This window comes from Salmo salar, chromosome 03 (genome assembly GCF_965601325.2).
Source record: "Salmo salar chromosome 03, fSalSal1, whole genome shotgun sequence".
Taxonomy (NCBI): domain Eukaryota; kingdom Metazoa; phylum Chordata; class Actinopteri; order Salmoniformes; family Salmonidae; genus Salmo; species Salmo salar.
The window spans coordinates 80,820,001-80,840,849 of record NC_138293.1 but is presented as its reverse complement, the minus strand read 5'-3'; the positions used below and the strand labels follow the sequence as shown (position 1 = coordinate 80,840,849).

General features: G+C 44.2%; 1 protein-coding gene across 1 annotated transcript in view; it reads right to left on the bottom strand.

Annotated features, from left to right (window-relative positions):
• Positions 1-7,396: 7,396 nt before the first annotated feature.
• LOC106601775 (axin-2) overlaps positions 7,397-20,849 on the bottom strand; it is a 28,860-nt gene continuing 15,407 nt past the window's right edge. Inside the window, exons 6-10 of the mRNA XM_045715507.2 lie at positions 20,591-20,849; positions 20,093-20,317; positions 19,664-19,831; positions 19,009-19,194; positions 7,397-9,193 (exon numbers count right to left, since the gene is read on the bottom strand). The exon at positions 20,591-20,849 is cut by the window's right edge and continues 460 nt beyond it. Of these exons, the coding sequence (XP_045571463.1) occupies positions 9,067-9,193; positions 19,009-19,194; positions 19,664-19,831; positions 20,093-20,317; positions 20,591-20,849 (965 nt within the window). The 3' untranslated portion in view covers positions 7,397-9,066. The remainder of the gene's footprint in view (positions 9,194-19,008; positions 19,195-19,663; positions 19,832-20,092; positions 20,318-20,590) is intronic.

Genomic DNA, 20,849 nt, shown 5'->3' with positions numbered 1-20,849 from the left:
GGAGGATGGAAGGATGGAGGGATGACTTAACACCAGGGGAATGCTGACAGACCAGTGGTTAGAACTCTGTATCCCAGCTTATTAACACTCAATACCAAACAGCCTCCACCATAACTCCTAGGGTGACCTCTCCCTCACACACCAAGCCAGGTGGACAGAATGATGAAACCATGTTGTGGGTAGAATATGTATCTATTTGTTCTCCCTCAGCTTCAGGTTAGTGTACTATGGGGCTATGGAGATCAATATACTCCATTCTGCAGTCATTAACTTGACAGAAGAAAAGTCTCCATCAACACCATTTGCAGCACCAGTGTCAGTGTGCAGTGCAGGCACATACAGTGTTACAGCACCACATAGTACTCCACAACCATCTCCACTGTAAATATGCCTCTGTAAGAGCAGGAGTACTGTCTGTCCGTCAACATCATGCACAGCCCTGGGCCACAGAATGGGACTTGGCCACACTGAGAGAGGCTGGGAAGTCACAAGATATGACATTTGTTACAAATATACCGAATTGAAATATACACTGATTGTACAAAACAATTGGGACACCTTCCTAATATTGAGTTGCATCCGCTTTTTCTCTCAGAACAGCCTCAATTCGTCAGGACATGGACTCTAACAGGTGTCGAAAGCATTCCACAGGGATGCTGGCCCATGTTGACTCCAATGCTTCCCACAGTTGTGTCAAGTTGGCTGGACGTCCTTTGAGTGGTGGACCATTCTTGATACACACGGGAAACTGTTGAGTGTGAAAAACCCAGCAGCGTTGCAGTTCTTGACACAAACCGTTGTGCTTGGAACCTACTACCATACCCCATTCAAAGGCACTTAAATATTTTGTCTTGCCCATTCACCCTCTGAATGGCACACATACACAATCCATGTCTAATTGTCTCAAGGTTTAAATCCTTCTTTAACCTGTCTCCTCCCCTTCATCTACACTGATTGAAGTGGATTTAACAGGTGACATCAATAAGGGATCATAGGTTTCACCTGGATTCATCTGATCAGTCTGTGCCATGGAAAGAGCAGGGGTTCCTAATGTTTTGTACAGTGTATATACAGTATAATGCAAATGTGAGTACTATACCATGATAAAGAAAGGTTTTCAGTCCTAGTCTTTACTCTTGTGATGTGAGATTGGAGAGGGTTGGTTGATGTATTTGTTATATTGTGTGTTGTGTTGTGTTTCTGTCTGTTGTTGAGCGGGTGGGAGAGAGCATCATACTGTTTAATAATCAGGAGGATGTTTAGATTGCAGATGCACATTGGAGCGAACAAACCTAGCCTCCATGTCTTTACTCTCCAAACGCGACCCATGTATCTCTCTGTCTCCATCTCTCTCTTTGTCTCGTTCTCTACCACTCTCTATCCCCTCTCTCTCTCTCTCTCTCTCTCTTTCTCTCTCTCTTATCCTCCCCATACCTAGTCCCACTCCACCCCGCTCTACCCCTCCCCAACCCCCCATCCCCCTGTTGCCTCTGCCTGGGAAACATGGAAGCACAGAGATCCAAAAACACGTGGTTAGCCATAAAACTTCACATGCACTCTCTGTACCCTCTCCCATCAACCCCCCCCCCCCCCCCCCACCCAACACATATCCCCACAAGAGCAGGCATGAGAGGAGACAGTGAGACAGTAAGACAATGAGACGAGAGGAAGAGGCAGATGGACAACAATCAAGGCTGTCTCTGTAGTGGAGAGAAACTAACAGAGGGACAATAGAGACAATGATAGAGAAAGGAAGAGAGAGAGAGAGAAGTGACTGCAGGCTACCATTCCACCAGGGGTAGTGAACAATGACTATCCTGTTGCTCTACGGGGCATCACTAGCTTACCCCACTGAAACATTAGACAAGCGTAAACATACCAGGACAATGGACCTTGGTCTCCACTGTCTCATTCAAAGGTGTCTTTTTGCTCCTGCCGTTGGCTGGGTGTAGAGGAGTTATCCCACCTCGCCATGTGTCCTCAGTACCCACTCCATATGTAGCCTATCTGTTTCTGTGTATCGTGTTCCAAGCACTGAATGTCAAAACCCTGTCTTCTCTGCTACCCAAAGCATTTATGAGATAGAGAATCTCCTCAGATCAGTGACGTGTGATGGGGAACAAGAAATAGAATTCTCTTTTTTCCAGTGTCATTTCAGAGCCTACAACAATGCACGTCTTCTAGTGTTCTGGTTACATACCATTACGTTACCAAGACAGATAGCTATCTGATGTCTGCTTCCCTGAGTCGCAGTGCCTTCGGAAAGCATTCAGACCCCTTGACTTTTTCCACATTTTATTACGTTACAGCCTCATTCTAAAATGGATTAAATAAATAAAAAATCCTCAACAATCTACACACAATTCCCCATAATGACGAAGCGAAAACAGGTTTTTTCAAATGTATTAAATTTACATAAATAATTTATTTACATAAGTATTCAGACCCTTTGCTATGAGACTTGAAATTGAGCTCAGGTGCATCCTGTTTCCATTGATCATCCTTGAGATGTTTCTAGAACTTGATTGGAGTCCCCCTGTGGTAAAGTCAATTGATTGGACATGATTTGGAAAGGTACACACCTGTCTATATAAGGTCCCACAGTTGACAGTGCTTGTCAGAGCAAAAAACAAATTGTCGTAGAGCTCCGAGACAGAATTGTGTCGAGGCACATATCTGGGGAAGGGTACAAAAACATTTTTGCAGCATTGAAGGTCCCCAAGAACACAGTGGCCTCCATCATTCTTAAATGAAAGATGTTTGGAACCACCAAGACTCTTCCTAGAGCTGGCCGCCCGGCCAAACTGAGCAATCGGGGGAGAAGGGCCTTGGTCAGGGAGGTGACCAAGAACCTGATGGTCACTCTGACAGAGCTCTAGAGTTCCTCTGTGGAGATGGGAGAACCTTCCTGAAGGACAACCATCTCTGCAGCATTTGACCAATCAGGCCTTTATAGTAGAGTGGCCAGACGGAAGCCACTCCTCAGTAAAAGGCACATGACAGCCTGCTTGGAGTTTACCAAAAGGCACCTAAAGACTCTCAGACCATGAGAAACAAGATTCTCTGGTCTGATGAAACCAAGATTGAACTCTTTGGCCTGAATGCCAAGCGTCACGTCTGGAGGAAACCTGGCACCATCCCTACGGTGAAGCATGGTTGTGGCAGCATCATGCTGTGGGGATGTTTTTCAGCGGCAGGGACTGAGACTAGGCAGGATCGAGGGGAAGATGAACAGAGCAAAGTACAGAGAGATCCTTAATGAAAACCTGCTCCAGAGCGCTCAGGACCTCAGACTGGGGTGAAGGTTCACCTTCCAACAGGACAACGACCATAACCACACAGCCAAGACAATGCAGGAGTGGCTTCGGAACAAGTCTCTGAATGTCCTTGAGAGGCCCAGCCAGAGCTTGGACTTGAACCCGATCAAACATCTCTGGAGAGACCAGAAAATAGCTGTGCAGCAACTCTCCCCTTCCAACCTGATAGAGCTTGAGAGGATCTGCAGAGAAGAATGGGAGAAACTCCCTAAATACAGGTATGCCAAGTTTGGAGCGTCATAACCAATAAGAATCGAGGCTGTAATCGCTGCCAAAAGTGCTTCAACAAAGTACTGAGTAAAGGGTCTGAATACTTATGCAAATGTGATATTTCTGTTTTTTTTATATAAATTAGCAAAAATAAAAAACGATTTTTGCTTTGTCATTATGGCGTATTGTGTGTAGATTGATGATGGGAAAAAACTATTGAATCAATTTTAGAATAAGGCTGTAACGTAACAAAATGTGGAATAAGTCAAGGGGCCTGAATACCTTCCGAAGGCACTGTGTGCCTATAGATAGCTGCTTCTAATGGGATTCTGCTTGAGGTCATTCTACTTTAATCTGGATATATATGTGACGTTTTTGTTCCACTCAGTCAGTTGAACAGTAAGACTAAAATTGAAGAGTCCTCTGCATGTCGGTCTGAAATAATAAGCCTAAACCCTAAACTGTTTTTGATTGATATCTTTCTGCTCCTCTGGCCCTAGCAGCCGTCATTCATGAGGGGTGTGTGTGTGTGTGTGTGTGTGTATTTATGTATGTGTGTGGTGAGTGTGTTACATCAGAAGACCGGAGCGTAAGTACCTAGTCATGTGATTGGTCACATGCCAGGGTTCTGTTACCACAGCGGCGCCTGGCAGGGGTCCAGACCAGGCCCGGGGTCCTGACCACAGTCCCACGGTCGTCTAGGGAGATGCCTGAGTGGAGCGCTGATCTGCAGACTCAGAGCACAACTCAGGCAGACACAAAATGACGGGGTTCAGGAGCCAAATTGGGGGTCTCACTCCCTCACATCCGTCTGAGGTGGGGAATGGTGGAGGGAGGAGGGAGTTGGTTGGGGAGAGAAGGGGGTTGAGGATGGTGATGAAAGACAGTGAGCAGAACTGTTTCTCATCTCACTACTGGGCTGAGCTGTGTTCTACTGGTCTGGGCTGTGTTCTACTGGGCTGGGCTGTGTTCTACTGGGCTGGGCTGTGTTCTACTGTGTTGTGCTTTGTAATGTTGTGTTGTGCTTTCAAATATTGTGTTGAACTTTGCGATGTGCTTTCTCTACTGTCCTTTATGGACCACCTGATGAAGACCTTCACTGTTGAAACGATGTTTGTCTGAGATTCCCTATAAAAACGCCACTTCGATACAGCTACCACTGGAATGTGTTTTTTTTGTCGCAGATTATGAGAATTTACGCAGCAGGTTAGGAAAATTAACGTAGCAGGTTAGGAGAATTAGGTTAAGGTTAGGAAAAGGGTTGGCAAAAATGCTCTCCTAACCTGCTACGGAAAGTCACTTCCGGTCATAGCGGTATTGAAGTGGCGTGTTTTTAGGCAGCCCCGTTTGTCTCTATGACGACAATACCATTTCTGTTATCGAGGCCTCACTTCCTGTTTAGTACTGTTGTCGTGCCAAAAGTCTTTGATCTCTCCTGTGACAGGCAACACAAGGAGCAGATTAGCAGATGCTGGGTATCTGTGGAGGAATAACAACAGAGAGAGAGAGAGAGAGATGTGGACAGTCCGGGCTCAGGAGACAGAGAGATATCAGATAGGCTGGCCAAGTCATTATGAATGTGTAATGGTAAGAAACACCCAGTGCTCCAGTGATAATGATCACTGTCACTACTCATTCCCATGGACAGGGAATCAAGCACAGTATGGGAGAATGTAAGGGAAGAATGTAAATGCAAACAAATGTGTTGATTAGATGGATGATGATGAGAAGAGGAGGATGAGGAAGAGGAGGCGGAGGAGGAAGAGATGGAGGAGGAGGTGGAGGAGACGAAGGAGGAAGAAGAGATGGAGGAGAATGAGGAGGAGATGGAGGAGGATGAGGAGGATGAAGAAGAAGAGGAGATGGAGGAGGAAGAGGAGGATGATGATCTGGTTGAAATGGCTATATGACCTTCTGATTGAACAGATTTGGGTGTTGGGTTAAGGAATGAAGCATGCATGTCTTATGTTTGAAAGAAAAACACCATCACAGGAACTATCCTCCAATGTGCTCCATAAAACTTCCCACAGCAGGTTTCAATGATTCAATATGCCAGCTGCCCTCCATATTGAATAGCTACCGTATTCCAAAGTAGCCACAGTTTTGAAAAGCAATTTGGAGGTTACCTAGCTTAGTCCAGGCTTTTTAAAGATTGACCCTATCCAAAATAGCCTTTCATACAAAGAGCAGTTCACTGAGTCTTGACTCCATAGAGCCTCTCTGAATGCAGCAGCTTGCCTGTGAAGACGGTAAAAGACCTTCAAGTGTATTAAGTAACCTTTGCGGATGAAAGCGGTGAAAATGGTATTTTAACAATATTGTGATGCCCTTTCAATATGAAAGGTGGCAGTATAAGGAATGCTCTCAGCCAATGAATGCATAGGAAGGAGAACGGAGTATGTGTTGAGGAAGTGGTGATCATCCTCTAATAATACAAGCCTGCCTCTAGTAATACAAGCCTACCATCCTAGCTGATGGGTATGTCAGATGTGCAATGTGATGACAATCATAGCCCAATCTAAAGTGTTTAGAGAAAATAAATCAGTCAGAAATCATATCCCCACAATCCACTCATTAAAATACAAATTGTATTCATGTCAGGAATGCACACACACACACACACACACACACACACACACACACACACACACACACACACACACACACACACACACACACACACACACACAGAGAGAAGGGCTCTAGTGATCAAATTAGAGCTGTGTATTCATTTCCAGCAGGGAGCATATTAAAAGCTGATAATAGGAACACACATGACAGACTTCTCTCTGGGTCCTGAGAGCTCCAGCAGCCCACCACAGCGGTGTGAGAGCTCAGGGGTACCCAGCATAATCCTCCAGTTATCTCCAGGAGGTCCCTCCGGCTTGCCCAGGACCCCCCACACCTCCCTGGGCAGAGGTAGAGGTCGAACTGGGAAAGGGAACGTGTAGACAAATGTCATTCAAAGATGTACATCCACAATCCATCATCTTCATGTAGACATGCGCAAACTAGTGCTGGGCGATTAGTACTTTTTGAGGTCGGTTTGGTGATCAAAAAATTACCACGATTTTCATTATTTTTCTAAAGATTAAATGCACTATTCATTGTGGGTTGAATGATGTACCATAGAATAAAACAATTAATAAAATAATTGAAGTCCCATGATGGCAGTGACTGCCAATTACTTATTAACAATAAGTTATTCACATTTTCCTTTCAAATATTTTGTTTTATTTGAAGACTATTTAGTTCCAGGTGATCTCATTTCTGTAGAGCTGCTGCCTATACTGTCTGGAAAAATGACTATTTTAGTAGTTCTTAGTATTTTCAGGCAGAGATAGCGCATCGAAGCAAGTACTCCATCTATCCCTCGATCACGCATTCTTCAGTCTCTTATGCAGCAGGCATAAAAGAAACAGACCAGACAAGTAGGCGCGCACTGGATTATGGTCATTGTAGTTAATTACCACGTTTTCTGTACAAAACTATGTAGAACGCTGGCCTGCTGGAATCTACAACTCCCTACTACATCGCACCGTTCAGACATGAACGGATTTATCTCTAGAGAATCTGCAGGGAAATATGAACAATGAGCTCACAGAAAAAACTATATTGAATAAAAATTATTGAACCAACTTTGGTCAAATTAGTTGTTTAAATACCAAAAAATAACCAATAACCAACACTAACGGCTTTTGGGGATTTCAGGTCCCCACAAGGATAGAAAAACAAGACCACACACACACCAGGTCACCAGTTGGTTAGACAAGTGTGAACACACACACACACACACACACACACACACACACACACACACACACACGATCCCATACACACTTGAAAAAAAGCAGAGTAGAGCATTCTCATTTCATTTGAAAAATATAACATTTTAATAAAGGCTACATCTCTTTATAATAATAATTACATTAATTAAAGTACCGAGGCGTCTTTCCAATGGAGATCTATCGAATAGAATGCATCATTTACAGTTTTAATACAAGTGGAACAAAAACAAAAAGCGCCATGAAAAATATTATAAAACAAACATGATTACAAGGAGATACTAAAAAGGCATAGTAATAAAATCTCTTTTGAACATAAGCCCCTTGTGAAAACCAAGGGAGTAACATACCCTGATAACAGGGTAGTAACACGGTAAAGGGATCCATGTAGGCACAGCTACTGTACTCAGTAAAACACTACGGCTTCCTCTCAAACGCCACCCTATTACCTACGGAGTGCACTACTTTTGCCCTGGTCATAGGAAATAGGGTGCCATTTGAGACGCAGCATCGTAGTGTGTGTTAGCATCATAACCTCTTCCTCTGGCAACGCAGGGTTAACAAGACACACAGGAGAGACCGGTCAATTCAACACAGAGGCGTAAATACCACTAACATTTGTGAGGGGACAAAACATTTTTGGGGGGAGGCAGACATGGTCGTACTCATTAGGACACGTATCAGAACCGGTTTTGCTAAACAAAATGAAAATGTGCGTTTCTTATTGGACAGATCCAGGAAAGGTAGTCCGTCCCTGTTTGTGAGTTTTCTTCCGTTAGGCCTAATGAATACACCCTAGATCGGTAGTTCTGCTCAGAAGCCTGGACATCAAGGAACGAGGGGTGGCTATACACAAAACAACTGCTGAGCTTTGCTGGTATAGATTCATTTGGTGGGCTTGTCTTTAACAGGTGGAAACCTGTGTTAGCATGTTTCTGCAATTTGGGGCAGCTTGGTGCTCTGGGACAGGTTAGGGCCAGTTCGGGGGTAGTGTTGTCCTAAGTGTGGGCTCTTTCCCTGTGCAAAGCCTGGGCAACAAAAAGGCACTGAGACATGAGACTACAGGGCTGTGGTACCTGCGCTACACCACACTGTGGAGTTAGTACAGGAAGTCACTGACTGATCAGAACAGAAACCTCTGCCACAGGATTGGTTGACAAGGCAGGAAAGGGGAGGGAGGAAAACTAAATACTTTGCATTTGAAATATTGGAGATGACATCTCCCAATTCTCCAAGCAGCTTGTCCATCCACAGGACTATGGGGAGGGGAGTGACATTTCAATAAATAATGAATAAACTCTTTACATTTATCAATAAATCATTATACATGTCCATCTGCATATACATCTAGGGTTGTTGGTAGAGGCAGGCTCAGATAGGGCACCAGTCCCAACTGTCACCTCTCAACCTTCACCTCTAGCAGTCTCTCAGGTATCAGAGGTTCCCGCCTACTCCCTCAGACAGTGGTCATTCAATTCACGTATAGTTCCTGAAACCCAACACCCGTATCCAAACCCAACCCACAGTCCACCATTTTCTCCTCTTTCATCTCCAAGACGACGATGTTTTTGTTAAATAGTTCTGTAAAGCAGAGTGTTGATGGCTACTCCTCTCTCCATCCTTCATTGGCCAAGCTTCTTCAATAGAATCTCCAGTCATCAGTCCTTAGCTTTAAGACTCTCTGGTGGAACAGGGATGTGAGGTGTCCATGGAGTGTTTCTGTTCTATATTCCTCTGGTACTTCTGGAGAGGTATCAGTCCATCCTCTCCACCTTGCCCAGGATCTTCCCCTGGTACCTGGGCAGAACAGAGCTGTCATCCAACACCTCCTCGAACACAGCTCCACACTTAAACTCATCACTGGCCCTCTTGAAGTAGTACCTGTAACCCAGGAGGTGAGAGAGGGGGTTAGTGACAACAGGTCAATCATTTGTACAGTCAACACAACCAGACCATAGACGACCTGGATTACATGGAACAGTACGCTATCCAACACATACTATTGAACAGTACGCCATCCAACACGTACAGGAACAGTACTATTGAGCAGTACGCTATCCAACACGTACTATTGAACAGTACGCCATCCAACACGTACAGGAAGAGTACTATTGAACAGTACGCTATCCAACACATACATGGAACAGTACTATTGAACAGTACGCTATCCAACACATACATGGAACAGTACTATTGAACAGTACGCTATCCAACACATACAGGAACAGTACTATTGAACAGTACGCTATCCAACACATACATGGAACAGTACTATTGAACAGTACGCTATCCAACACATACATGGAACAGTACTATTGAACAGTACGCTATCCAATACATACATGGAACAGTACTACTGAACGGTACGCTATCCAACACATACATGGAACAGTACTATTGAACGGTACGCTATCCAACACATACATGGAACAGTACTATTGAACAGTATGCTATCCAACACATACATGGAACAGTACTATTGAACAGTATGCTATCCAACACATACAGGAACAGTACTACTGAACGGTATTCTATCCAACACATACATGGAACAGTACTATTGAACAGTACGCTATCCAACACATACATGGAACAGTACTATTGAACAGTACGCTATCCAACACATACATGGAACAGTACTATTGAACAGCACGCTATCGAACACATACATGGAACAGTACTATTGAACAGTATGCTATCCAACACATACATGGAACAGTACTATTGAACAGTATGCTATCCAACACATACATGGAACAGTACTATTGAACAGTACGCTATCCAACACATACATGGAACAGTACTACTGAACAGTACGCTATCCAACACATACATGGAACAGTACTATTGAACAGTACGCTATCCAACACACACATGGAACAGTACTATTGAACAGTATTCTATCCAACACATACATGGAACAGTACTATTGAACAGTATTCTATCCAACACATACAGGAACAGTACTATTGAGCAGTACGCTATCCAACACATACATGGAACAGTACTATTGAACAGTACGCTATCCAACACATACATGGAACAGTACTATTGAACAGTACGCTATCCAACACATACATGGAACAGTACTATTGAACAGTATTCTATCCAACACATACATGGAACAGTACTATTGAACAGTACGCTATCCAACACATACAGGAACAGTACTATTGAACAGTACGCTATCCAACACATACAGGAACAGTACTATTGAACAGTACGCTATCCAACACATACAGGAACAGTACTATTGAACAGTACGCTATCCAACACATACGTGGAACAGTACTATTGAACAGTACGCTATCCAACACATACAGGAACAGTACTATTGAACAGTACGCTATCCAACACATACGTGGAACAGTACTATTGAACAGTACGCTATCCAACACATACAGGAACAGTACTATTGAACAGTACGCTATCCAACACATACGTGGAACAGTACTATTGAACAGTACGCTATCCAACACATACAGGAACAGTACTATTGAACAGTAAGCTATCCAACACATACAGGAACAGTACTATTGAACAGTACGCTATCCAACACATACATGGAACAGTACGATTGAACAGTATGCTATCCAACACATACATGGAACAGTACTATTGAGCAGTACGCTATCCAACACATACAGGAACAGTACTATTGAACAGTATTCTATCCAACACATACAGGAACAGTACTATTGAACAGTATTCTATCCAACACATACAGGAACAGTACTATTGAGCAGTACGCTATCCAACACATACGTGGAACAGTACGCTATCCAACACATACAGGAACAGTACTATTGAACAGTATTCTATCCAACACATACAGGAACAGTACTATTGAACAGTACGCTATCCAACACATACAGGAACAGTACTATTGAACAGTACGCTATCCAACACATACAGGAACAGTACTATTGAACAGTACGCTATCCAACACATACAGGAACAGTACTATTGAACAGTACGCTATCCAACACATACAGGAACAGTACTATTGAACAGTACGCTATCCAACACATACGTGGAACAGTACTATTGAACAGTACGCTATCCAACACATACAGGAACAGTACGCTATCCAACACATACGTGGAACAGTACTATTGAACAGTACGCTATCCAACACATACAGGAACAGTACTATTGAACAGTACGCTATCCAACACATACAGGTACAGTACTATTGAACAGTACGCTATCCAACACATACATGGAACAGTACGATTGAACAGTACGCTATCCAACACATACATGGAACAGTACTATTGAGCAGTACGCTATCCAACACATACAGGAACAGTACTATTGAACAGTATGCTATCCAACACATACATGGAACAGTACGCTATCCAACACATACAGGAACAGTACTATTGAACAGTATTCTATCCAACACATACAGGAACAGTACTATTGAACAGTATTCTATCCAACACATACAGGAACAGTACTATTGAGCAGTACGCTATCCAACACATACGTGGAACAGTACGCTATCCAACACATACAGGAACAGTACTATTGAACAGTATTCTATCCAACACATACAGGAACAGTACTATTGAACAGTACGCTATCCAACACATACAGGAACAGTACTATTGAACAGTATGCTATCCAACACATACATGGAATAGTACTATTGAACAGTACGCTATCCAACACATACATGGAACAGTACTATTGAACAGTACGCTATCCAACACATACAGGAACAGTACTATTGAACAGTATGCTATCCAACACATACATGGAACAGTACGCTATCCAACACATACAGGAACAGTACTATTGAACAGTATGCTATCCAACACATACATGGAATAGTACTATTGAACAGTACGCTATCCAACACATACATGGAACAGTACTATTGAACAGTACGCTATCCAACACATACAGGAACAGTACTATTGAACAGTACGCTATCCAACACATACATGGAACAGTACTATTGAACAGTACGCTATCCAACACATACAGGAACAGTACTATTGAACAGTACGCTATCCAACACATACATGGAACAGTACTATTGAACAGTACGCTATCCAACACATACAGGAACAGTACTATTGAACAGTATGCTATCCAACACATACATGGAACAGTACTATTGAACAGTACGCTATCCAACACATACAGGAACAGTACTATTGAACAGTATTCTATCCAACACATACAGGAACAGTACTATTGAACAGTATGCTATCCAACACATACATGGAACAGTACTATTGAACAGTATGCTATCCAACACATACATGGAACAGTACGCTATCCAACACATACAGGAACAGTACTATTGAACAGTATGCTATCCAACACATACAGGAACAGTACTATTGAACAATATGCTATCCAACACATACATGGAACAGTACTATTGAACAGTACGCTATCCAATATATACATGGAACAGTACTATTGAACAATATGCTATCCAACACATACAGGAACAGTACTATTGAACAGTACGCTATCCAACACATACATGGAACAGTACTATTGAACAGTACGCTATCCAACACATACATGGAACAGTACTATTGAACAGTATTCTATCCAACACATACAGGAACAGTACTATTGAACAGTACGCTATCCAACACATACATGGAACAGTACTATTGAACAGTATGCTATCCAATATATACATGGAACAGCACTATTGAACAGTACGCTATCCAACACATACATGGAACAGTACGCTATCCAACACATACATGGAACAGTACTATTGAACAATATGCTATCCAACACATACATGGAACAGTACTATTGAACAATATGCTATCCAACACATACATGGAACAGTACTATTGAACAATATGCTATCCAATACATACATGGAACAGTACTATTTAACAATATGCTATCCAATACATACAGGAACAGTACTATTGGGCAGTATTCTATCCAACACATACAGGAACAGTACTATTGAGCAGTACGCTATCCAACACATACAGGAACAGTACTATTGAGCAGTATTCTATCCAACACATACATGGAACAGTACGCTATCCAACACATACATGGAACAGTACTATTGAACAATATGCTATCCAACACATACATGGAACAGTACTATTGAACAATATGCTATCCAATACATACATGGAACAGTACTATTTAACAATATGCTATCCAATACATACAGGAACAGTACTATTGGGCAGTATTCTATCCAACACATACAGGAACAGTACTATTGAGCAGTACGCTATCCAACACATACAGGAACAGTACTATTGAGCAGTATTCTATCCAACACATACAGGAACAGTACTATTGAACAGTACGCTATCCAACACATACATGGAAGAGTACTATTGAACAGTATGCTATCCAACACATACATGGAACAGTACGCTATCCAACACATACAGGAACAGTACTATTGAGCAGTACGCTATCCAACACATACAGGAACAGTACTATTGAGCAGTATTCTATCCAACACATACAGGAACAGTACTATTGAACAGTACGCTATCCAACACATACATGGAAGAGTACTATTGAACAGTATGCTATCCAACACATACAGGAACAGTACTATTGAACAGTACGCTATCCAACACATACAGGAACAGTACGCTATCCAACACATACGTGGAACAGTACTATTGAACAGTACGCTATCCAACACATACAGGAACAGTACTATTGAACAGTACGCTATCCAACACATACAGGAACAGTACTATTGAACAGTACGCTATCCAACACATACATGGAACAGTACGATTGAACAGTACGCTATCCAACACATACATGGAACAGTACTATTGAGCAGTACGCTATCCAACACATACAGGAACAGTACTATTGAACAGTATTCTATCCAACACATACAGGAACAGTACTATTGAACAGTATTCTATCCAACACATACAGGAACAGTACTATTGAGCAGTACGCTATCCAACACATACGTGGAACAGTACGCTATCCAACACATACAGGAACAGTACTATTGAACAGTATTCTATCCAACACATACAGGAACAGTACTATTGAACAGTATTCTATCCAACACATACAGGAACAGTACTATTGAACAGTACGCTATCCAACACATACAGGAACAGTACTATTGAACAGTATGCTATCCAACACATACATGGAATAGTACTATTGAACAGTACGCTATCCAACATATACATGGAACAGTACGCTATCCAACACATACAGGAACAGTACTATTGAACAGTATTCTATCCAACACATACAGGAACAGTACTATTGAACAGTACGCTATCCAACACATACAGGAACAGTACTATTGAACAGTATGCTATCCAACACATACATGGAATAGTACTATTGAACAGTACGCTATCCAACACATACATGGAACAGTACTATTGAACAGTACGCTATCCAACACATACAGGAACAGTACTATTGAACAGTACGCTATCCAACACATACATGGAACAGTACTATTGAACAGTATGCTATCCAACACATACATGGAACAGTACTATTGAACAGTACGCTATCCAACACATACAGGAACAGTACTATTGAACAGTATTCTATCCAACACATACAGGAACAGTACTATTGAACAGTATGCTATCCAACACATACATGGAACAGTACTATTGAACAGTATGCTATCCAACACATACATGGAACAGTACGCTATCCAACACATACAGGAACAGTACTATTGAACAGTATGCTATCCAACACATACAGGAACAGTACTATTGAACAATATGCTATCCAACACATACATGGAACAGTACTATTGAACAGTACGCTATCCAACACATACATGGAACAGTACTATTGAACAGTACGCTATCCAATATATACATGGAACAGTACTATTGAACAGTACGCTATCCAACACATACATGGAACAGTACTATTGAACAATACGCTATCCAACACATACATGGAACAGTACTATTGAACAATATGCTATCCAATACATACATGGAACAGTACTATTTAACAATATGCTATCCAATACATACAGGAACAGTACTATTGGGCAGTATTCTATCCAACACATACAGGAACAGTACTATTGAGCAGTACGCTATCCAACACATACAGGAACAGTACTATTGAGCAGTATTCTATCCAACACATACAGGAACAGTACTATTGAACAGTACGCTATCCAACACATACATGGAAGAGTACTATTGAACAGTATGCTATCCAACACATACATGGAACAGTACGCTATCCAACACATACAGGAACAGTACTATTGAGCAGTATTCTATCCAACACATACAGGAACAGTACTATTGAACAGTACGCTATCCAACACATACAGGAACAGTACTATTGAACAGTATTCTATCCAACACATACATGGAACAGTACTATTGAACAGTACGCTATCCAACACATACAGGAACAGTACTATTGAGCAGTATTCTATCCAACACATACAGGAACAGTACTATTGAACAGTACGCTATCCAACACATACAGGAACAGTACTATTGAGCAGTATTCTATCCAACACATACAGGAACAGTACTATTGAACAGTACGCTATCCAACACATACATGGAACAGTACTATTGAACAGTATTCTATCCAACACATACATATATTCAGCAAGACACATAATGAAGATAATGTCATGTGGATTCAATATGATCTGGTTTAACCTCAGACTGTGTGCTCGTCTCTTTTCCTTCATTAAGCCCTACTCCCCTACCCCAGATAAAGGGGCCATTGTGCAAGGGGCCAGAGAAGACGGCCACTGAGGTCAGAGGTCAAGAGCTAGCCTTCCCCCAGCCCTTTGGACTCTTGAGGGGAGGAGAGAAACTCCTGTGATCTACAATGCACCAACAACACTTCACGCTCAACTAACCCTCAGACTGAACCAATGGCTTCTGTATTATAGGGGTGGTCTTTGATAGTCTCTGGTTCTACAGGGGCTTATTGGATATAAGAGGGTCCGGACCAATTCAAAATCCACCCGTTTCCTCTCATTTCATCAGTCCTGCCCTGGTACTGAGCTTCTCCAGCTCCTGACTAACTGGTTATCATTAGGCCCTCAGTGAAAGGACCCCTTCAATTAAAGAAGGCTCAGATTTTGGGTGCCTGCAAGTCTGCCTGTTATATACCCTGACATCATATTTTGTCCTAGTCACGGCCCTTCCCTCTGTGAGAGCTCTATAGGACGCAGTAGAAGGGTCCCGGTAGGCAGCCAGGGAGGGGGCGGGGTCATCTGATCTAAGCAGCCAACCACCTGAGGGGGTACCTCTTCCTGTCAGCCATGATGACTACACTGGCCCTGTTAAGGACCCCCTTTACCCCCCAAACCTACCTCCCTTCTTTTCAGAGGAAGAGGAACCAGCGGGGGAGGAAGAGTAAGTGCTGTATACCTCAGCCATTAACTCTGTAATGGAAAAATGCCTCATTTTGCCCATGTGTGGGGTGGTGCACGTTGTGCTGGAATTCCTAAAGCTAGTGTTTTACGAGACGGGCTGACCAAGTCATACAAACAACGCTCGGAAAAATGAGGAAAAACATATTTTAAAAAACAAACAAAAAAAGTTTTCGCAAACACACACAAAAGGGTGTTCACTAATAAAAACCAGTCTCCATTTGAAACACAGGAAGAGTTCACTAAACGGGGTGCAGCGGGGTCTCACACAGCTTCTATTAAATCAGAATAACATCTCTGACTGGGGAAATAATCCATTGTTCTCTGGCGAGACGCGTATGAACTGGGTAAACAAGAGGACATGAAAGAGAACTAAGACGCGCTGATAATTGTAGCCTTATTTCTGAGAAGACTTCCAAAAGACTTATTTCCAAAAGACTTCAAAGGAGCATGGATCTTATTTGCTCAAAGAGGGAACGAGAGAGAGAGAACTATTTCCATTGGAACATGTTTTATGTGGCAGAATTTTCAGTGTGCAACATCTGGCAGCAATATTGTCTGGCAGGGCCTGGTCGTACTGTTCTTTGTTGAACGCAAGCCATGTTCAAATGACCCAACGCCACACATTCTCCCCCCCGCTACTGCTATTAAAACCATAAGCTTTGAATCCCCCTATCCTCCCCTCTAACAACCTGGATGGTTTGAGAGAAAGACAAGACAATCAACTACATAGACAAGAGAGAGGATGTCCACTATGCAGCCATGCTTCTCACGCCTTAGACCTAGGTTCACATGACCTGGCCAGGAAAAACTCTGGACCCGAGCTACAGCCCTAGTGTTCCCTTGCTCCATGGCCTAAAAGAGAAACTGAATATGTGTGATGCATTCCCATCATACCCCTCTGTACTAGTTATGAACCAATGCTTGACTTGATACCATTCGTGTAATCCAGATCACATTGGAACAGAGTTGTCATCTAAACTGTGTTGGATACACCTAGTGAAGAGGACCTGTAGTATGATGCTGACGCGCTCCAGTGTGTGTTACTACAGCGTGCATGTCTTTAAAGCAGGCTGCCTGATAGCATCGGTGAGGAATTTGCACGGCTGGCCGTGTGTGTGAGTCTTTGTTGGTTGAAATGAAAGGGGCCGGGTTCAAAGACGTGCGTATTAAGTGTGCCTCGCCATGGAAATCAATACCAGATGGGACCCAAAACACTCCTCACTTCAAATTCTCTCCCTCCCTCTCCTCTTTCCTGCAAACCCCCCCTTCCCCCACCCATCTCTCATTCTCTCCTCTTCCTTCGTTTTAACCACAAACACAGGCATATCTACACCACACACACACACACACAGAGTATGAAGTCAATACTCCAACTCATGTGAGCATTCAGCCTAACAGAATAAAGTCGAGATAGAGTTTCTAAATACCCTACCTGGGGCGGCAGGCAGCCTAGCGGTTAGAGGCAGGCGGTTAGAGGCAGGCGGCCTAGCGGTTAGAGGGAGGCGGCCTAGCGGTTAGAGGCGGGTAGCGGCCTAGCGGTTAGAGGCGGGTAGCGGCCTAGCGGTTAGAGGCGGGTAGCGGCCTAGCGGTTAGAGGCGGGTAGCGGCCTAGCGGTTAGAGGCGGGTAGCAGCCTAGCGGTTAGAGGAGGCAGCAGCCTAGCGGTTAGAGGCGGGCAGCAGCCTAGCGGTTAGAGGCGGGCAGCAGCCTAGCGGTTAGAGGCGGGCAGCAGCCTAGCGGTTAGAGGCGGGCAGCAGCCTAGCGGTTAGAGGCGGGCAGCAGCCTAGCGGTTAGAGGCGGGCAGCAGCCTAGTGGTTAGAGGCGGGTAGCCTAGTGGTTAGAGGCGGGTAGCCTAGTGGTTAGAGGCGGGTAGCCTAGTGGTTAGAGGCGGGTAGCCTAGTGGTTAGAGTGTTGGGCCAGAAACTGAAAGCTTGCTGGATCGAATCCCTGAGCTGACAAGGTACAAATCTGTTGTTCTGCACCTGAACAAGGCAGTTAACCCACTGTTCCTAGGCTGTCATGGTAAATAAGAATTTGTTCTTAACCGACTTGCCTAGTTAAATAAAGGTTCAATACCAGCTGGGGAGGAGATCTGGGAAACTAATGGAGCTATGAAGACACTTTGTGGGGGGCTGATTTTCTAGTGTGTGTGTGTGTGTGTGTGTGTGTGTGTGTGTGTGTGTGTGTGTGTGTCCTTACCAAGCTGGTCATAACAGTGACCTAGTGTGTGAGATTGTCAGACTGTGTATGCATAAATGTGTGTGTGTCCGTGCATTGAATGTGTGCCGTAGTGTCCCTTCTCCATACCTGTAGTGTCCCTTCTTGCGGAGCTGTTCTTTAAAGTGTCCCAGTGTGAGGCTGTGTGTGTTCATCCGCCTCCGGTAGGGGATCTCCTCACCACAGAAGAAGTAGGTTACCTCTGTCTCACTACCCATGGCTGGAGCAACATGGCAGACTGTTGTCACCTGCTGCAGCCTGTTGGTCTCTCTCAGTCTGAGGGGGAGAGAGGAGAGGTGTGAACACCGACTTACTTTCCCCCATATAAAACAACAAGCATGCTTGGTGGGTAGTAGCCAATAGCTACACAGAAAGAGAGGAGGGGGACCAGGGCAGGAGTAAAGGCTGGTATATGATCTACAATAATTCATTCTAGAAAAGACTGATGGTTGACTAGAGAGTAGATAACATCTGTCTAGAAAGAGGAGAGAGGTGTGTGTGTGTTCTCTGCTCCCCTTCAGCCATGTCCAAGGCTCTGTAGTGTTACTTCAGAAGGAGGACGATAACTAGGGCCTGTTCTCTGGAACTTGACGTGTGTGTGTGTGTGTGTGTGTGTGTGAATGCATATCTTCCTCCCTCCACATATGTAATATCATGTTAGTGAACAGAGGAGGAGGAGCGAGATGAGGAGGAAGATGAGCAGAGAGATGAGGAGGAGGAAGACGAGCAGAGATGAGAGGCGTACTCTTCTGTTTGGAGAGAAGCAGCAGGGCTGGAGCCGGGACCAGGGGTGGGTGCAGGGCTGAGGGGGGACAGCACTGGACAGGGCCCAGGGGGGGATGAGGCTGGACAGGGCCCGCTCTGGACAGGCATAGGGTGGCACTTCTCTCTCTGGAGGCTGGATGTAGAGTGTCTGGTGGGGAGAACAGAAAACAATAGACAAACGTTATTACAGTACACTGTGGTAGTACAGTCTCCAGCATCACACATATACTATCTAACCACAGACAGGTTTCAACACAGTAGGAATCACATTGGTATAGTAAAACAACTGATCAATGCATGGGAGTGTCAATATGTACTCCACTGTCTACAGGGAAAACTAGAACCAACGTTTTAGTGAAAGTATCAACATCTTCCTTGTAGTGTGTCCGGGTCGGGGTGCGGCTCCTACCTCTGTTTGGGGGGTTTGGAGACGGAGGCCTCCTCTAGTCTGCGACAGGCCTCCTCCAGCTGGGACAGGGTGTTGGGCGGGGGCAGGGGGGGCATGGCCGGGTCCTGGATGAAGGGATGGGCGGGCTGGTGGGCACGGAGATGAGCGATGGCACCTCCGCCGCCCCACGTGTGTGTCTGGTTGGACGCCGCTCCGCCGCCATAAGCCTTCTTAGTGCTCTGGGTACTGTTGGGCAAAGATAAAAACAGCCAATCAGCATGGAGAATGGAAGGAAGCGGGAAGAGACAATTGTGGGGAATGTTGGGAAATGTACTTTGCATGCATGTAAAATGGCTTTAGGATGTGATTGTGAAACAAAGTGATGAAAATTGTGTTTAAATGTACTGAGAGGACTACAATAAATAAGTTGCAATGAAAGGAAAACAAGTGAAGGGAAATGTAGTTCTGAGGCATTGGGAGAGGACTACAACAGGAAGTGGAGAGGCTAGACTGCCCTACCTGTGGGGTTTGTGGTGCTTGCCCTGCCGGTCACTCTCCAGGATCCACTGCCACACGTTCTGGGAGCGGTCTGTGCTGTCGCTGGGTAGCTGGAGGGGCACGACCTCACCCCCCTCTGTTGCCCCCTCCTCAGCCCCCGACCGACACCCCCCTCGGGAAAGGGAACTGGAGCGCCCCATGCTGGACTCTGTGGGACTGCTGCCACAGGACGCCATCTCCCTGCCCAGGCTGCGACTGCGTGGGTAAGGGGGACCCCCCT